This window comes from Juglans regia, chromosome 9 (genome assembly GCF_001411555.2).
Source record: "Juglans regia cultivar Chandler chromosome 9, Walnut 2.0, whole genome shotgun sequence".
NCBI lineage: Eukaryota > Viridiplantae > Streptophyta > Magnoliopsida > Fagales > Juglandaceae > Juglans > Juglans regia.
The window spans coordinates 9531319-9548393 of record NC_049909.1 but is presented as its reverse complement, the minus strand read 5'-3'; the positions used below and the strand labels follow the sequence as shown (position 1 = coordinate 9548393).

The following is a 17075-nucleotide window of genomic DNA, read 5'->3' as shown; positions in this document are numbered from 1 at the left end:
CCATAATTCCATCATAATCATTCGTAATTACCCCATTAACTGATTGTGAATCCATAATTTTATCGAAACTCTTCAACTTGTTAACGAATTTGTCCATAAATTTCGCGCGTGTGCAATCATACTATTCTCATTCTTTTGTCAAGTAAAATCAGATTTTTGGTCTTCAAACTTCGTCTAAAAGTTTGCCATATATTGTTTATCATCTTTTAGCAGGAGCAGCTACTGCCACATCCATCGAAAAACTTTTTTACATGACAATGGCGGAATCCATTTTGTACAAAAGGAAGCTAGAAGGCAAAGTGGCCATAGTCACGGGCGGTGCTAGTGGTATCGGGGAGGCGACTGCATATCTTTTTGCCAAGCATGGTGCACGTATGGTGGTGATTGCTGATATCCAAGAAGAACTAGGCCAGCAGGTTGCCAAATCCATTGGCTTGAACTATTCCACATTCGTACGTTGTGATGTTGCTAATGAAAAGCAGGTCGAAGCTATGGTAGAATTGACGGTCAAGAAATATGGGCAGCTTGACATCATGTTTAGCAATGCAGGGATTACTGGTAGTTTAGAGCAGACCGTACTTGACCTCGACTTGCTAGCCCTTGACCACCTATTTAAGATCAATGTGCGTGGCATGGCTGCATGTGTAAAGCATTCAGCACGTGCTATGGTTGAAAGGGGTGTGAGGGGGACCATCGTGTGCACCGCAAGTGTAGCAGGAAGCAAGGGTGCAACCCAAAAGACCGATTACTATATGTCAAAGCATGCGGTGCTCGGGCTCGTTAGATCGGCAAGCAGGCAACTAGGGAAGTATGGGATCAGGGTGAACTGTGTATCACCCTCTGGAGTCGCGACGGCATTGGCATGCAGTTTACTTGGAATGGATGCAGAGCAAGCGGAGAAAGCATTTGAGCCGCATGCAAGCTTAAAAGGAATTGCACTGAAAGTGGGGCATGTGGCGGACGTTGTGCTCTTTCTTGCATCTGATGATTCTGGTTTTGTCAATGGACATGACCTGGCGGTTGATGGGGGCTGGCTTGACTAGGCCAATCAAGATAAGTATTAATAGGGATTGAACCATCAAGACTCCAAACCACTAAAACTGTCGTCTGGAAATGAAATCAAAGGCTTTAAGGATATTGGTATATGAAAAATACGACGAAAGAAGTGTGTGTACATATATACACACATTTGTGTACGTGTATGTGTATGTATATATGTATGTCTGTATGTGTTGGTATTTGTTTTTCTACAGCAAAAGCTTCGTGTTCTAGTCATTTTTGACAAATTAAATTTTAAATTTCAGGTATTTTATTTCTTTCAAAAAATATTTAAAAAAAATATTTATTTTTTAAAAAATTCATTGATTTGTATTGTTTAGTTTATATTTTTCTAAAATATAATTTTAATTTTAAAATGTTCATAAATCTTTTCAACCTTTATTGTGTTAGCAAACATCATGTTTTTTTCCTTTTTATAATTATAGGCCTAAGGGTTTGTATTTTGCTCTGTGAGGATTAAAAATTTAAGCGAGTCATGCGCTTTTCAAAGCTGGTGAGATTTTTTATTTAGCCTATAGTAACGCTTCAATAGAAGTCTCAAACTATATGACCTATATTCTAAAAAGTATAACACTCCGGTCCCTGATGGATCGGAGCGTTACTCGTCACTCAAAATCATTTTTCAACCATATAGTTATATACTCCAAAGTTTTCAACGACACGTACAACTAGGGCTGCAAATGGTCCGGTCCGGTCCGGTCCGGCGATGGACCGAAAATTTTTGATCCATTATTTTTCCGGACCGGACCGGACCGATAGCTATCGGTCCGGTCCGGTCCGGTCTAATCGGTCCGCCCTCTTTTTTTTTTTTAAATAATTAATAAAAAATTTTATTTAAAATACTAAATTAAATTAAGTGACTTATTAATGTGGATTATGTAACAAACTCAATAAAAAAATATTTTATATGGTCAATGATAATAAATTAGATGAAAATTATATTATTAATTTATATAATTACTATATAATTAACTAATTGATATTATATATTTATTAATTCATAGAATATTAACAAGTGTTAATAATATATTTAAAATTTTATATTGTTAATAATGATAGGTTAAATGAAGATATATATAAAATATTGTTAATTTATAGAATATTAACAAGTATTAATAATATATTTAAAAATTTATATTGTTAATTGTACAATTATTATATATAAAATATATATAAAAAATATTTTTTTTTAAATTTTTTATTCGGTCCGGTCCGGTCCGAAAAAACGTCCGGTCCGAAAAAACCGTAGACCGTGGACCGGACCGAATGATTTCGGTCCTATAAAATATGGACCGGACCGGACCGGTCTAAGTCTCGGTCCGGTCCGGTCCGGACCAAAACGGTCGGTCCAGTCGGTCCGTTCGATCCGACCGGACCGTTAATCACCCCTACGTACAACTCACTGTTTCAGATCAACTACTCCAATAAGATTAATCTAAACACCACAAAAATCTCAAATTTAACACCAACCTTCCAAGATACCAAGTCAACAGAGCAAAACAGAACTATGGAATAACATCTCCAATAACCAAAATATCATCTTTGTACTTAATCCGCTATGCTCACATAGCCATATACATAATTTCTAGTTTTGATCCCCAGCTGTACTATCAAAATTATCTGAAAAATGTTATGAAGATAAGGGATGAGTTATCAACAACTTAGTAATCAGATAACATATACTAGTATGTAAACATTAGCCTTTTCAGAAAGTTTGGTATGTAGAAATAAGACATTTCATTTTCATGTGTAGATCTCAGAAACGTGTTATCAAAAAATCAGAGCGACTTTTCAATCTTTTCATACTCAAATACCAACTGTTCATATTCAAAGATCATATTCAAATTCAAAGACCATTTTCATATTCAAATACGCTTTGACATAACATAATGAACATCTTCATCTTATCATATCATATACTGTATCGTATCATATCATATCATATACCATGTTTAACCCCTGTAGTAGAGTTGTGCTATCCTCGATGGCCAAACCAGACAGTATCAAATTGTGAAACTTCCTCTTATTCATTCTCAGAGCCTCGAGTGTGCACTCAGGAAAGAACACATAAAAGACCACTTTGTTTCCAAAGTGGGTGCACTCGTCATATCATATCATGTTGGTACCAACTATATCACGTGAACCGGTATCATCATATCAAAACCATATTCAGAATCAGAATCAAAACAGATAAGTATGCCAAAGCTTTTTCATATCCATATAATATCAAACTACGTGATGAACATATTCATATAATTTTCAAATAATCAATAACAAATCTAAAACATTTCATATCACATGTATAAAAATCTCAATTTTCATATTCGCACTTTTGCACATTTCAGAAACATGTCAAATATTGCTCACGTCCACACTATTCATGTCAAAAAGTATTTTTCTCTTTCATATAGATTTTCATGAGTGAATGCAAGACACATATACTGAGGTTGTTTTCACATTTTATTTTAAAAGTATATCATGCATATTTTACAAATCAACCTCAGTTCATTTTTTCTTTTATGCAAATTTAGCATAAGAACCCTGCTTATCTGGAATTTTTAGCTTTTTAGAAAATCTTCACAACAGTACCAAACGAATATCAATCGCCACCTATAGAAAATTCATGTAACTTGAATAAATCTCCAATTTGAAAAGTTACTTTGTAATTACACCTGAAATACCTACTTTAATACCTCAAGACCTAAAATTCTCATAACCCAAAAAATAACATCAATTCCCAAATTCCTCAATATCCATTTAATATCTTCGACTAAGATATTAAATTCTAACTTATTTACTATTAAAATCAAACTATAAAATTCAATACTAGATAATACAATAAAAGTATTATACTTTAAAATCCTAATTATTTTCTGTAATAATATTTATACTTAAAATCAAGTCTTCACATAGTAAATTAAAAACCAAGCCCAAGGTATAACCAGGAGTATTTTGGGAAATATTCATATAATGCATGGGTTCTTTGGTGAGTACGTTACAAAAAATAAAAAAATAAAGTTCTGAAAATACAAAACATTACCCATGATAGCACTAAGCTCACCGGGAGAAAACGAGCCGCGATGGGGCTGGGTGGCTGAGGTGAATACTCCGGCGAGCTGGGCGGCTGCACACTGAGAGAGAGAGAGAGAGAATCCGAGAGAAACAGGGAGAGACATAGAGGAGACCGTGGGGAGGATTTGAGTGGGCCTACCGAGAGAGAGCAGTGGCCTGGGGCGGCGTGAAGTGTCCGATAGTGTTTTCTGTGCAGGTGGTGACAAAGTGGAAGGGACTGGCATCGTGAGGTGGCTGGGTTGTGGCTTATGGTGGGGAAAAAATTCCTCTGTTTTCGGTGGTGCAAAACAGAGCACCCCATCCAAAGCTTTTTGGTGGTTGGGCATGGTGGTGATCTGAGGGAAAAGCAACGGCTTGGTTGGCTTGGCTTCGGAGTGGCGAGGCTGCTGGACTTAGCGGAGGCTGTGGGCTGCAGGGAGGCCGTGAGGGTGCAACTTTGTGGGAGGTTAAGGCGTGGAAAAACACGGCAGTTGGGTTACTTTCGGTGGTGGTGGTTGGCGATACGGTGGGGGTGCATGGGTGTAGCGGTGTTACAGGGCACGGTGATCACATGGTTGGCTTACTGGTTTGGGTGTTTTCGTGCATGGGTTAGGGCCTTCGTGCATGCGTTGCGTTGATTTTTTATGGGGGAAGCGGGTTGAGTTTTGGTCAGTGCCAAGCTTGGTGGTTCTCGGTTTACAGTGGGTGTCGCACGTGTTTCGTGGTGCATGATGGAAGCGGTTGATGGTTGCTACGGTGAGTGTATTCTGACGTTGGGATAAAGAGGAACTAATGTGAGGGAGATGGAGGCTGGGTGGTTTCTGTTCGGGGCAGTTTCGATGGTGAAGAGAGGGTTACGGTGGTCTCCATGGTGGTGCAGTGGCTTGATGATCTGTCACGGATGGTTTAACTCCTAGTGTGGATGACGGTGGTTGTCCAAAAATGTAGGTTTGTTGCTCTGTTACGGGCTATAGTAAGTGATGTCTGAGCTTTGCATGAACAAGGGTTGAAGTCTTTTGCTCAGATTGAAGTCTGGACTCGCAGGGAAGAAATGACCAAAACGCAGAGTTTTGTTTAAGTGTCAGTTGGCTTGTTTAACTGTCTGTAATCGTGTCGTTTAGTGTTAAGGTGGAATAAATAGAACGGTGTCGTTCTTGCTTGTCGTTTGAGTCAAATTCTGTAGTTTTCCTAACGGCTCATGTAACCGAAACCCTCTTCTATAAATAGTAGCCGTAAGTTGGGAAAGAGGCCAACTTCGGCATTCAAGTGAAACTCAATCTCTCTCTCGACTTCTATCTCTTCTCTCTCTATATTTTCCTCTTCTCTATCGTAACTCCGTTGGATTTTAGGAGGCTAATGACCTCATTTCTCATCAGTTTCTCTTAGACTATACAAGGTTCACTACAATTGGTATCAGTTGTCAGTAATGGCGGAAGGCACGAGATCATATGCACAGATCCTTGATTCTGTCAATCAGTTAAGGGAGCGGCAAGAAAGACAACAAAAACAGATCGAGGATGCAATTACGATCCTGGCTCAGCAGCAAGAAACATCAAGATTGGAAAGGGAGGCACAGGATAGGAAATTTACTGAATTATTGCAGCATCTTTCGAAGCTTCCTTATAATCCTTAGCTGGAAAGTAATGCTCACAATACAAGGAATGGACAAGGTTTTCATCACTCGCGAGAAGGTGAAACAGATGATGGTTCGGGGGGAGTCTACTGCACAAATATACCTGACATATTTAATATGAGACAAATAAAACTGGATTTTCCAAGATTTGGTGGAAAGGATCCTGCTGCTTGGATTTATCGCGCTAATCAATATTTTCTGTATCATCAAGTTCCTCCTGGCCAGAGGATCTTTATAGCTTCATTCCACATGGACAATGATGCCTTGGTATGGTTCCAGGATGCAAGTGAGTCGGAAATTTTTCATTCTTGGGAGGAATTCATTCAAGCAGTGCAGGTACGTTTTGGTTCATCTGCCTATGATGATCCTATGGAGGCATTAACACGTTTGAAACAGGTTCATTCAGTTACTGCTTATAAAACTGAATTTGAACTGTTTTCCAATCGTATTAAAGGCATTTCTGAAAGAAACAAATTAAGTTGTTTTTTGAGTGGCTTGAAAGATGAGATTAGGCTGCCAATACGTATGTTGAATCCTTCTTCCTTAAATGATGCATTTGGTTTAGCAAAAATTCAAGAACAGTATGTTTGGAGTGCAAAGAGATCGTGGAGACCTAGTTCTAGTGATTCTCCTCCGTCTAATATGGGACCTTCTGTTTTGGGAAACCCTAAGCCACCTATTGTTAAGTTACCTTATCAAAAAATAAGTGAGTCTCAGATTCAAGAGAGAAGAAAGAAAGGCTTATGCTATTTTTGTGATGAGAAATGGCAACCAGGCCATAAGTGCAGTAGGCCAAAAGTTTATGTGTTAGATGGAATGGAAATGGGTGAAACTAGTGTTCATACGAGTGAGAAGGAATTAATTGTGGAAGAGATCCAAGAGGAGCCTGAATCTGCTGACATAGCTTCCATTTCATTGCAAGCTATGGTAGGTTCTCCCAGCACTACAACCATGAGAATGGTTGGTCATATTCATAAAAAAAAGGTAGTCATATTGATTGATTCTGGCAGCACCCACAATTTTGTAGATACTGCTCTGGTAGGCAGGTGTGGCTTAGAATTGCAGCAAGGGCAAGCTTTGCAAGTCAAAGTGGCTAATGGTGATGTTTTGTCTAGTGGTGGCAAAGCTATTGGTGTTGGTATTCAAATCCAAGGCACCAGATTTGTTGTTGATTTTTTCTCATTATCTCTCGGAGGGTGTGATGTAGTGTTGGGAGTAAGTTGGCTTTCATCACTTGGACCAATATTGTGGGATTTCACAGACTTAAAAATGCAGTTTTTTTATCATGGAAGAGAAGTTTGTTTTAAAGGACTCACATCATATGCTAGCACTTTAGTTGATGATAAGGAAATTTCTATGATCTCTAAAGTGGGCTCTAAAGGAGTATGGTTACAACTTATGGCTGTGGAAACCATGAAACCTCAGAATGATCCTTGTCCAGAAATACTGCAGTTACTACAAAAGTTTGGAAAGGTTTTTGATGAACCTACTTCTTTACCTCCTCATCGAGCTCGAGATCACCAAATCAACCTCAAGAAAGACACTATACCTGTTAGTGTGAGGCCATACAGATATCCTTATTTTCAAAAAACAGAAATAAAGAAGATTGTATCTGAACTACTCATGTCTGGTGTGATTAGGCCAAGTCAGTCTCCATTTTCATCTCCTATATTGCTAGTGAGGAAATTTGATGGGTCTTGGAGGATGTGCATCGATTATAGGGTGCTAAACGAAGCTACTGTTAAGGATAAGTATCCAATACCTGTTGTTGATGAGTTATTGGATGAGCTATTTGGTTCAACAGTATTCTCTAAATTGGACTTGAGATCTGGTTATCACCAGATTCGAATGAAAGATGAGGATGTACATAAGACTGCATTTAGGACTCATGAGGGTCACTATGAGTTCCTTGTCATGCCATTTGGCCTTACAAATGCCCCCTCAACATTTCAAGCATTGATGAATGAGGTTTTTAAACCTTTTCTTAGGCAGTTTGTCATAGTATTTTTTGATGACATTCTTGTCTACAGCAAAGATATGGCATCCCATTTAAATCATTTGGCCACTGTTTTGAAGACATTGGAGACTAATCAATTGTTTGCAAAGAGGTCCAAGTGTTACTTTGCTTGTTCAGAAATCGAGTACCTTGGCCATTTAATTTCCAAAGATGGTGTGAGTGCTGATCCGAGAAAGCTGGAAGCAATGTTGTCTTGGCCAATTCCAAAAAATCTCAAAGCTTTGAGGGGTTTCTTGGGATTAACAGGATATTACAGAAAATTTATTCGTGGCTATGGACAGATTGCAGCACCTTTAACTCTTTTGTTGAAAAAGGATGCTTTTAAGTGGTCTGAGGCAGCCACTCATGCTTTTGAAGAATTAAAGAAGGCAGTCACCAGTCCTCCTGTTCTATGTTTACCTGATTTCAATAAACAGTTTGTGGTTGAATGTGATGCATGTGGAGTGGGAATAGGAGCTGTCTTGATGCAAGACAAGAGGCCATTGGCTTTTCTAAGTCAGGCTCTTAAGGGAAAAAATTTAATGCTTTCAACATATGAAAAGGAACTTTTGGCATTGGTCATGGCTGTCAAAAAGTGGAGGCCTTATTTGTTAGGGTCTGCTTTTGTTATTCGAACTGATCATCACAGTTTAAAGTTCCTTTTAGAACAGAAAGTGGGGACAGATGCTCAGCAGAGGTGGATTTCTAGGCTTTTAGGCTATGAATTCACAATTGAGTACAAGAAGGGAGTTGAAAACAAAGCAGCAGATGCTTTGTCAAGAAAGGCAGTCTCAGATGACACAACTTTAATGTCTGCTACCTCATTTCCTACTCCAATTTGGTTGGAGGAATTGAAACAAGCTTACACTTCAGATCAGAAAGTGCAGGATCATTTGGCAACATTACAAGGGAGTTCTCCTTCTTCATCTTCTGCATTTTCTATCAAGCATGGGTTATTGTTCAAGAAGGGCAGAATTTATATACCTGATAATCAGGAATTGAAACTGAAAATTTTACATTTTATCCATGCTAGCCCCTATGCTGGACATTCAGGGTTCCATAAGTCATTACATCGAGCTAGACATGACTTTTATTGGCCTGGACTTAAACGTGAGGTGAAACAGTATATACGAGAATGTGATCTGTGTCAGAGGAATAAGGTGGAACATTTACATCCTGCAGGTCTTTTACAGCCACTTCCTATACCTGCAAATACATGGACAGATTTGTCCATGGATTTCATTGAAGGCTTGCCAGTCTCTAAAGGGTTTTCTGTCATCATGGTTGTTGTTGACAGATTATCCAAATATGCACACTTTATGGCTTTAAAGCACCCATTTACAGCATCTAAAGTGGCAACATTATTTTTTGATAATGTGTTTAAACTCCATGGCATGCCTCAGAATATTGTTTCTGATAGAGGAGCTACTTTCACCAGTTCCTTTTGGAAGGAACTCTTTAACCTCCAAGGAGTGACCCTTTCTTACTCATCTGCCTACCACCCTCAGAGTGATGGCCAAACTGAGGCAGTCAACAAATGTGTTGAACATTTTTTGAGGAGTTTTTCCGGGGATAGGCCTAGGTTGTGGTCTGATTGGTTAACCTTGGCTGAATGGTGGTATAATTCCACTCCTCACACTGCTACCAAGTTAACTCCCTTCGAGGTAGTGTATGGTAGACCTCCACCCAAGCTGCAAGCTTATATACCTGGTTTGACTGCTAATCCAGCAGTTGATGAAGTTTTGAAGACTAGAGATCAGATTCTTTTTACTCTTAAGAGTAATTTAGTTGCTGCTCAGGAAAGGATGAAGTACCAAGCTGATAAGAGAAGAACAGAACGAGAATTTGCTGTTGGGGATTGGGTTTATTTGAGATTACAGCCTTATAGGCAACAATCATTGGTTGCTAGAAGGAATCTCAAACTTTCTCCTCGTTTCTTTGGACCTTTTTAGATTGTCCAACGAGTAGGGCAGGTTGCTTATAAGCTGGAATTGCCTCCAACCAGCTCTATCCACCCAGTTTTTCATGTTTCTTGTCTTAAGAAAAAATTGGGACAACATCACTCTCCACTATCTTCATTACCTCCAGTAGATTTACAAGGTGAACTCACTCATGAACCTGAGGCTATTTTGCAGCGGCGGATGAGGCAAGTTAATAACATATCAGTAATTGATGTCTTAGTACATTGGAAGGGAGCTAGTGTGGATGATGCCACTTGGGAGCCATATTGGTCATAGCGTGACAGGTTTCCTCACCTTGTGGGCAAGGTGCTCTGATGGGGAAGGGTATGTTACGGGCTATAGTAAGTGATGTCTGAGCTTTGCATGAACAAGGGTTGAAGTCTTTTGCTCAGATTGAAGTCTGGACTCGCAGGGAAGAAATGACCAAAACGCAGAGTTTTGTTTAAGTGTCAGTTGGCTTGTTTAACTGTCTGTAATCGTGTCGTTTAGTGTTAAGGTGGAATAAATAGAACGGTGTCGTTCTTGCTTGTCGTTTGAGTCAAATTCTGTAGTTTTTCTAACTGCTCATGTAACCGAAACCCTCTTCTATAAATAGTAGCCGTAAGTTGGGAAAGAGGCCAACTTCGGCATTCAAGTGAAACTCAATCTGTCTCTCGACTTCTATCTCTCTCTATCTCTTCTCTCTCTATATTTTCCTCTTCTCTATCGTAACTCCATTGGATTTCAGGAGGCTAATGACCTCATTTCTCATCAGTTTCTCTTAGACTATACAAGGTTCACTACAATCCGTTTTGAGTTGTTCGTGCGCTTGGACTGTTTCCGTGGTGTTCAACAACGGAGAAGAGGTTGTTGGCGGAGGAGCATGCGGTGGGGGTGAGAGTGAAATGCGCTAACAACGTGGCTGGTTGAGCAGTGGGGCTCGAAGTGATTTTGTGCGGTGTAAACTTAGTGGCTGAGACGTGGGGAATCAAGGGTGGTCCCTACGGCAGCGTGGCTTTTAACCTTCTCGTGTCACTATTGTGCAGTGGGTGAGGGTTGCGACGTGATGACCAAAACCGCTGACGTGGGTTGCTGGGCTTCACATTGGGACGTGGGTTCTCAATGGCAACAGCCAGCCGCAGCTGAGGTCGTGCAAGGGGCTTGCATGGTTGTTCCTACGCGTGTTTCAGGGCATGGCTACAGTGGCGTGGGTGAGTGAGTCTGAGTGTGTGATGGAAAAGAAAAGGAAAACAAAACAAAAGAAAACCACAGAGACATGGGGAAAATCGATTTGAGGTGGAGGGATTTTCGGAAGTGAAGAAACTAAAAGGAATGCCAAAAAAAAAAAAAAAAGACTGGCAAGAAAATTGCAATCAGGGAAGAAGACACCTACCAAAACGACATTGTCGTGGGCCTGGCCTATCTTCTAGTTTGAGCTTAAGCTCTGGGTATTACAAAAGGACTAGTCAATGATACAATTGGAGCTCTATTGAAACTACAGAAAGAGCAAGAACTTCTCATTCTCAAGTAATGTGAAATCACATACTCCACCTATCATTATCTTTATCATATGGGAAATCACAATCTATCTCCTTAAATTCTCGACGTCCTTATCGATCCTGTCCGTTGTAGGTGACATGGCTCAAGTCCCACATTTCTAGTTAGGATAGGCTCTTATACCATTTGTAACTAGGGGTGCAAATGGTCCGGTCCAGTCCGGCGATGGACCAAATATTTTCAGTCCATCATTTTTCCAGACCGATCACCCAAAGGGACCGGACCGGTGGTCCGGTTGGTCCATTTGGTCAGGCCTAATTTTTTTTATATAAATAATTAATAAAAAAATATATTTAAAATTCTAAATGAGTAATGCTAGAGAGAAGCCACTATAGAAATGCACACTTTGCACTCACTGCGTGGCTGCTTCTAGTTGATTGTTCCCTACACTCACTTGGGGAGATGTGTGGTCTACAAGATGCCACATCATGTGTGCAAAATGGATGCTCCCAATAGTGACTTCTATCTATATTTATTCCTAATTTCATAGAATATTAATAAGTGTTAATAGCATATTGAAAATTTTATATTATTAATTGTACAATTATTATATATAATATATATATATTTGTTTTTTTATTCAGTCTGGTCCGGTCCGGTCTGGAAAAACCATAGACCGTGGACCGGATCGAAGATTTTTGGTCCTCTAAAATGTGGACCGAGACCGACCGATCTCAGTCTTGGTCCTGTCCAGTCCTAACCGAAACGATAGGTTCTTTTGATTCGACCAGACTATTTATCACCCCTATTTGTAACGCCCCAATGGAAGACCCAAACCACATGGTCTATACTCCAAAAGAACTAGTCAATAATACAATGAGAGCCCCATTAGAACCTTATAAAGAGCAAAAACTTCTCCTTCCCAAGCAATGTGGGATCTCATACACCACTTACCCTTATTTTATCATATGAGATATCACACTTAGAGTATCAGATTTTCCACCATTAATTTTCAAACTTTCTTCTAGTTCTAAATATGCTTCATTTGTGGAATAACTCCACCAAACTCCACCAAATAACCTTGGCTAAATATTAGGACGGGGCAACGGGGGCCCATCCATATCTCCCTCCCACCCCACATGGTACCAAGTGGGACAGGGGCAAAAAAGTTATAATAAAAAGGGTAGGTTGCAACTAGGATATTGTGTAACAATCCCTTCCTAGAGATGGAATGAGCTACTACGTTTGGTCCTACTTGTTTTTTCCTATACGTAAATAATATATTAACAATTTACAAAAGGGACTTTCTCATTTTTCTTTTATAACTTCGAAACTCAAAATAACATGTTTGTCAAAATATAAGACTCATTAGTTACATATTAAAAACCATAACTACTTTCATGGTAGGAACATCTACCTAGTTTACAAAGTGCTTTTTTCAAAATACATAGTCCAAATAGTTTCACAAAATCAACCAAAAACCAAACTTTATCTAGAGACCTAACCCAAGGCTACTATTAAGCATCCGTCTCTCCTTCCTAAGTAGTGTCTTGCTCTACAGCCTCATTTTCTTCATTACTTGGAAGTTTAAAATATTAAATATAAAAGTGAGTCTAATACTCAGTAAGCAATAGACCATACAATTAAAATATCATAAAATATCATAAAATATCATACATCAGTTTTTCATTTTTTGAAAAGTCATACCAGTTTTAAACATTTCAATTGAACATTTTGAGTCAGTTTTAACTTTCCTTCGGCTGATACACACTATTATGTCTTGTGTGTTAGGGTTAGCAGTCTTTTGGACCCGATTCTGTCTATTGTCGTGGGTTGAGAATCCCTCAGTCAGGATGTCACCGTACCACTGGGTGCACTACCAATGGAACCGATCCGGCATTGCAATCTAAACCTTTTTTGGTACCACCATCATTCCGTCATTGGCATTTACGTATTTCCATACATAAATCCTTCATTTCTTTTTTCTTTCCTTTTTCCTTTCATAATATTTTCATTATCTTTTTTAGTCCAATGTAATATGTATTTTCTTTCATAAAAGAATTCATTTCATGCTATAACTTTATATTAACAAAGTCAATAGTTTTTAAGAAAACATGTACATGATAAATGTAAAGCCTGTGGCCCAGACCAATTGGAGTTTAACCTTAGGATGGGACGGCGTCGTTCGAGTAAACTTTTTATGGGACGGCGTCGTTCGGGTAAACTTTTTCTTTTCCTTGACTTCTATTCAGTTTCTGTATTCCGATTTTCCCTCATCTTGTAACTCAACCCCCCCATACGTATTTGACGGTTCCTTACATATTTTTTCATCTGTTCTTTTCTTTTTCTTTTCCTCTCAACCAGACCTCTCTCAACAGCCGCTTCCTCTCACATCCTCTCTTCTGCTCTCCTGCGATTGTTAGTGTAATTGTGGTACTGCAGTGTGTTTTGGGAAAATCTTCAGTTTGGTACAGGTAAACAATTTTTTTTTCTTTCTTTCTGCACTTTGTTTTTCTTGGTTGGATCCAATGTATCTCACCCTCACGTAACCACTCTCTGTTTTTCACAAGGTTTTATTTTCACAAATCACTACGTCGTGCACCTTCATCCTCAAGAGCCTTGCGGGTTGACGTTGCTCACACTGGTAGGCTCCCATAAATTTTCAGTTTCCCCTCACTTTTGATTTTAGGTAAAACTCTCTCTAAACTTCTGTTTTAAATTCTCTATTCTCATGTGTTTTTGAGTTCCTCACTCATTCCCATATTTTCTTCTAAAAATCTAGAATTTATCACCTCGGAGTGTACTGCTATCGGGTTCAGTGGAAAGTGGAGTAGCACGATCTCGTTTCGAAGTGCTACAAGGTAATCACGAACGCTAGCTTTGGAAATTGATGTGATATTTGCACTATTATGATATTTATGGATGAATTGCTGAAGTATATGAAACTTGGTTGGCTGTGTTGAGTGGTTGGGAATTGTTGTGGCTGGTTGGGTATCTTGTTATCGTTCATGTTGCAGGAAAGATGTAGAGAGTGGTTGATGTAGTGTTGGGGATTGGTTATGATTGGTGCGATAATGGAGTCTGTGAATGGGTCAAGTGACTGCTACACATTGGGACTTTTTGGGTACAACTGTTTGCAAGAGTTGTTTGTTTTGTGGACTGTTTAATAGTTTAATCTTAGTCTATCTTACTCTTACGAAGATGGAATGTTCTTAATTAAGTTAATTATGAGTGTAGGTATTAACGTGTGAGTAAATATTCTCTATTATAGGTTATTGTGACACGACTTTATTATAAGCCCAAAACATAGAGATTACACTACAAGAGTCAGGTAAGCGGGGTTCTTGTATTAGATTTGCATAAAAATAAATGAATTGAGGTTGATTTGTAAAAATGTGCATATTGTTTTAAAAAGAAAAGGTGAAAAACAACCTCAGTATATGTTTTGCATTCACTCATGATATATGTATGAAAGAGAAAAGAAATACTTTTGACATTAATAGTGTAGACATGAGCAATATTTGACATGTTTATGAGATATGCAAAAGAGCGAATATGATACCATTGATATTTTTATACATGTGGTAAGAAATGATTTGGATCTGTTTTTGATCAAATAGAAATGATATCAATATGTTTAGCACGTGACATGATATGATTTGGATATGAAAAACCTTTGGCATACTTATCTGTTTTGATTCTGATTTTGAATATGGTTATGATATGATAATACTGGTTCACGTGATATGCTTGGTACCAATATGATATGATATGATATGAGTGCACCCATTTTGGAAACAAACTGGTATTTTGTGTTCTTTCCTGTGTGCACACTCGGGGCTTTGAGATTGAAAAAGGGGAAGTTTCACAATATGATACTGCCTGGTTTGGCCACTGGGGATAGCACAACCCTACCACAGGGGGTTAAACATGGTATATGAAATGATAAGATGAAGATGTTCAGTTATGTTATGCCAAAGCGTTTTTAAATATGAAAATGGTTTATGAATATGAAAAGATTTGAAAGTCGCTCTGATTTTTTTTCTGATAATACGTTTTGAGATGTGCATATGAAAATGAAATGTTTTGCTTTTGCATACCAAACTTTCTAAAAATAGCTCATGTTTACATACTAGTATATGTTTTCTACTTACTAAGTTGTTGATAACTCACCCATTATCTTCATTATTTTTTAGATGATATTGATGACCCAGCTGGGGGTCAGAAATAGAAATTGGCGCTTGACTAGATATGGATAGAAGGTTGAGTACCTACGGGTACCATTGTTAGTAGAAGGGTTTAACTTGAAGATTTGAAGTTCTTTATGTTATTTGGATCTATTGAGAATTAAGATGTATTAGTTTATTACGTGGGGATTTAATTATGTTTTTGGTTTAGTAGGACTTATGTTTTTATCAGTTTGGTATGTTATGACTACCGGAAGATTGTGGACCCCTTGAATTACTATTATTGCAGTAATGACTTTGTGGAGTTTGTACAGTGTTTATTTAGAAGATATGATATTGATTTTTTTGCTTATGAAGTCTTTGGAGATTTTTAGATGTGTTGGGAGACATGTTTATAAGAGATAGGTAGTAATTCTCCATCCCAATCGGATATGGGGCGTTACATTTGGTATCAGAGCCGAATTTGAGGTTCTGCAGACTATAGTATGTGAGAATTCGACGTATTGATAATCTTTAAGAAATCATCTTTCATATTTGATGGGATAGTGAAGCAGATTATAGGGTTGAATATTGTAGGTGTGGGAAGTCTTAGAATTCGCAGACTTTAAGAATGACTTTGATGTGTAGGATTTCACAGGTGTACGAACTAAGTTCATGTTTATTAAGGTTTGTTTTAATTCCAGAGTCTTCTTATATAGTTAGATGGGGTAAGGTATTAGATTTTGGAGTTTGACTATTACTACCGTTGTGCGTACTTCTTTTCTCTCTATTATAGGTATCATTATAGTTTTGAAGTATAATATATATGTTTTGTTTTACGAATACCACTAATTAATTATGTTCATATGAACTCCTTTTTTTTAAACGATTATTAAAGATCCAAGTTATTCTGTCAGGATGTCACCTCGTTGTCGAGAATGAAGTATGTCGGACCTGAATGCAAACGAGAACGAAAGGGAAGCAAACCTGAGTGCTTCCGAAGTATTATGAGCAGCAGCACATCAATTAATTGATGACCTCGTGCAGAATTACTCGGGTCGCCAACATAACTATAATGAGGGAGACTGTACCGTAGAGCAGTTCAATTGAATGCACCCCCTTTATTTGATGGGAGAGGTGATCCAACCCTGGCAGAGGATTGGATTCAGGACATTGAGGAGATATGGCGGGTCCTAACCTATACAGATGAACAGAAGGTGGCGTACGCCACATTCAAGCTAACCGGGGAGGCAAAGAGGTGGTGGATTTCTGAAAGAACTATCAGAGAAGCAGAAGGGACATAAATAGTCAGTTGGCTGCATTTCAAGCAGATCTTTCTTGAGCGCTTCTTCCTTAGCTCGGTCCGAGATAACAAGGCTATGGAATTTGCCACCTTGGTGTAGGGAACTATGATTGTACATCAGTATGTAGCTAGATTTACTGAGTTATCCCATTTTACTGCGTATTTGATTCCAGATGAGGAAAAGAAGGTGCGTAAATTCGAGTAAGGGCTGAATAAAAAACTTTATGAGCGAGTAGTGGGCTTCCAGATTTGAAACTTTTCAAAGTTGGTAAATAAGGCCACAGTTTTTGAATGAAGCCTTCAAAGGAGCGCTGCATTGCATGATTAGAGGAAAAGGACCACAACATATGGGTATCATTCTAGCATGGACCAGAGATCATGGAAAAAGAGGAATGAAGGTAGTAGCACAGGTAAGAGGCCGGTTCCGGGC

The 17075-nt window shown here is 38.6% G+C and overlaps 1 protein-coding gene across 1 annotated transcript; it reads left to right on the top strand.

The window, feature by feature from the left end:
- Window positions 1–257: 257 nt before the first annotated feature.
- On the top strand, window positions 258–1043 carry LOC108979829 ((+)-cis,trans-nepetalactol synthase NEPS1-like). The gene has a single exon (XM_018950597.2). The coding sequence runs from the start codon at window positions 258–260 to the stop codon at window positions 1041–1043; it is 786 nt and encodes a 261-aa protein (XP_018806142.1).
- Window positions 1044–17075: the final 16032 nt, after the last annotated feature.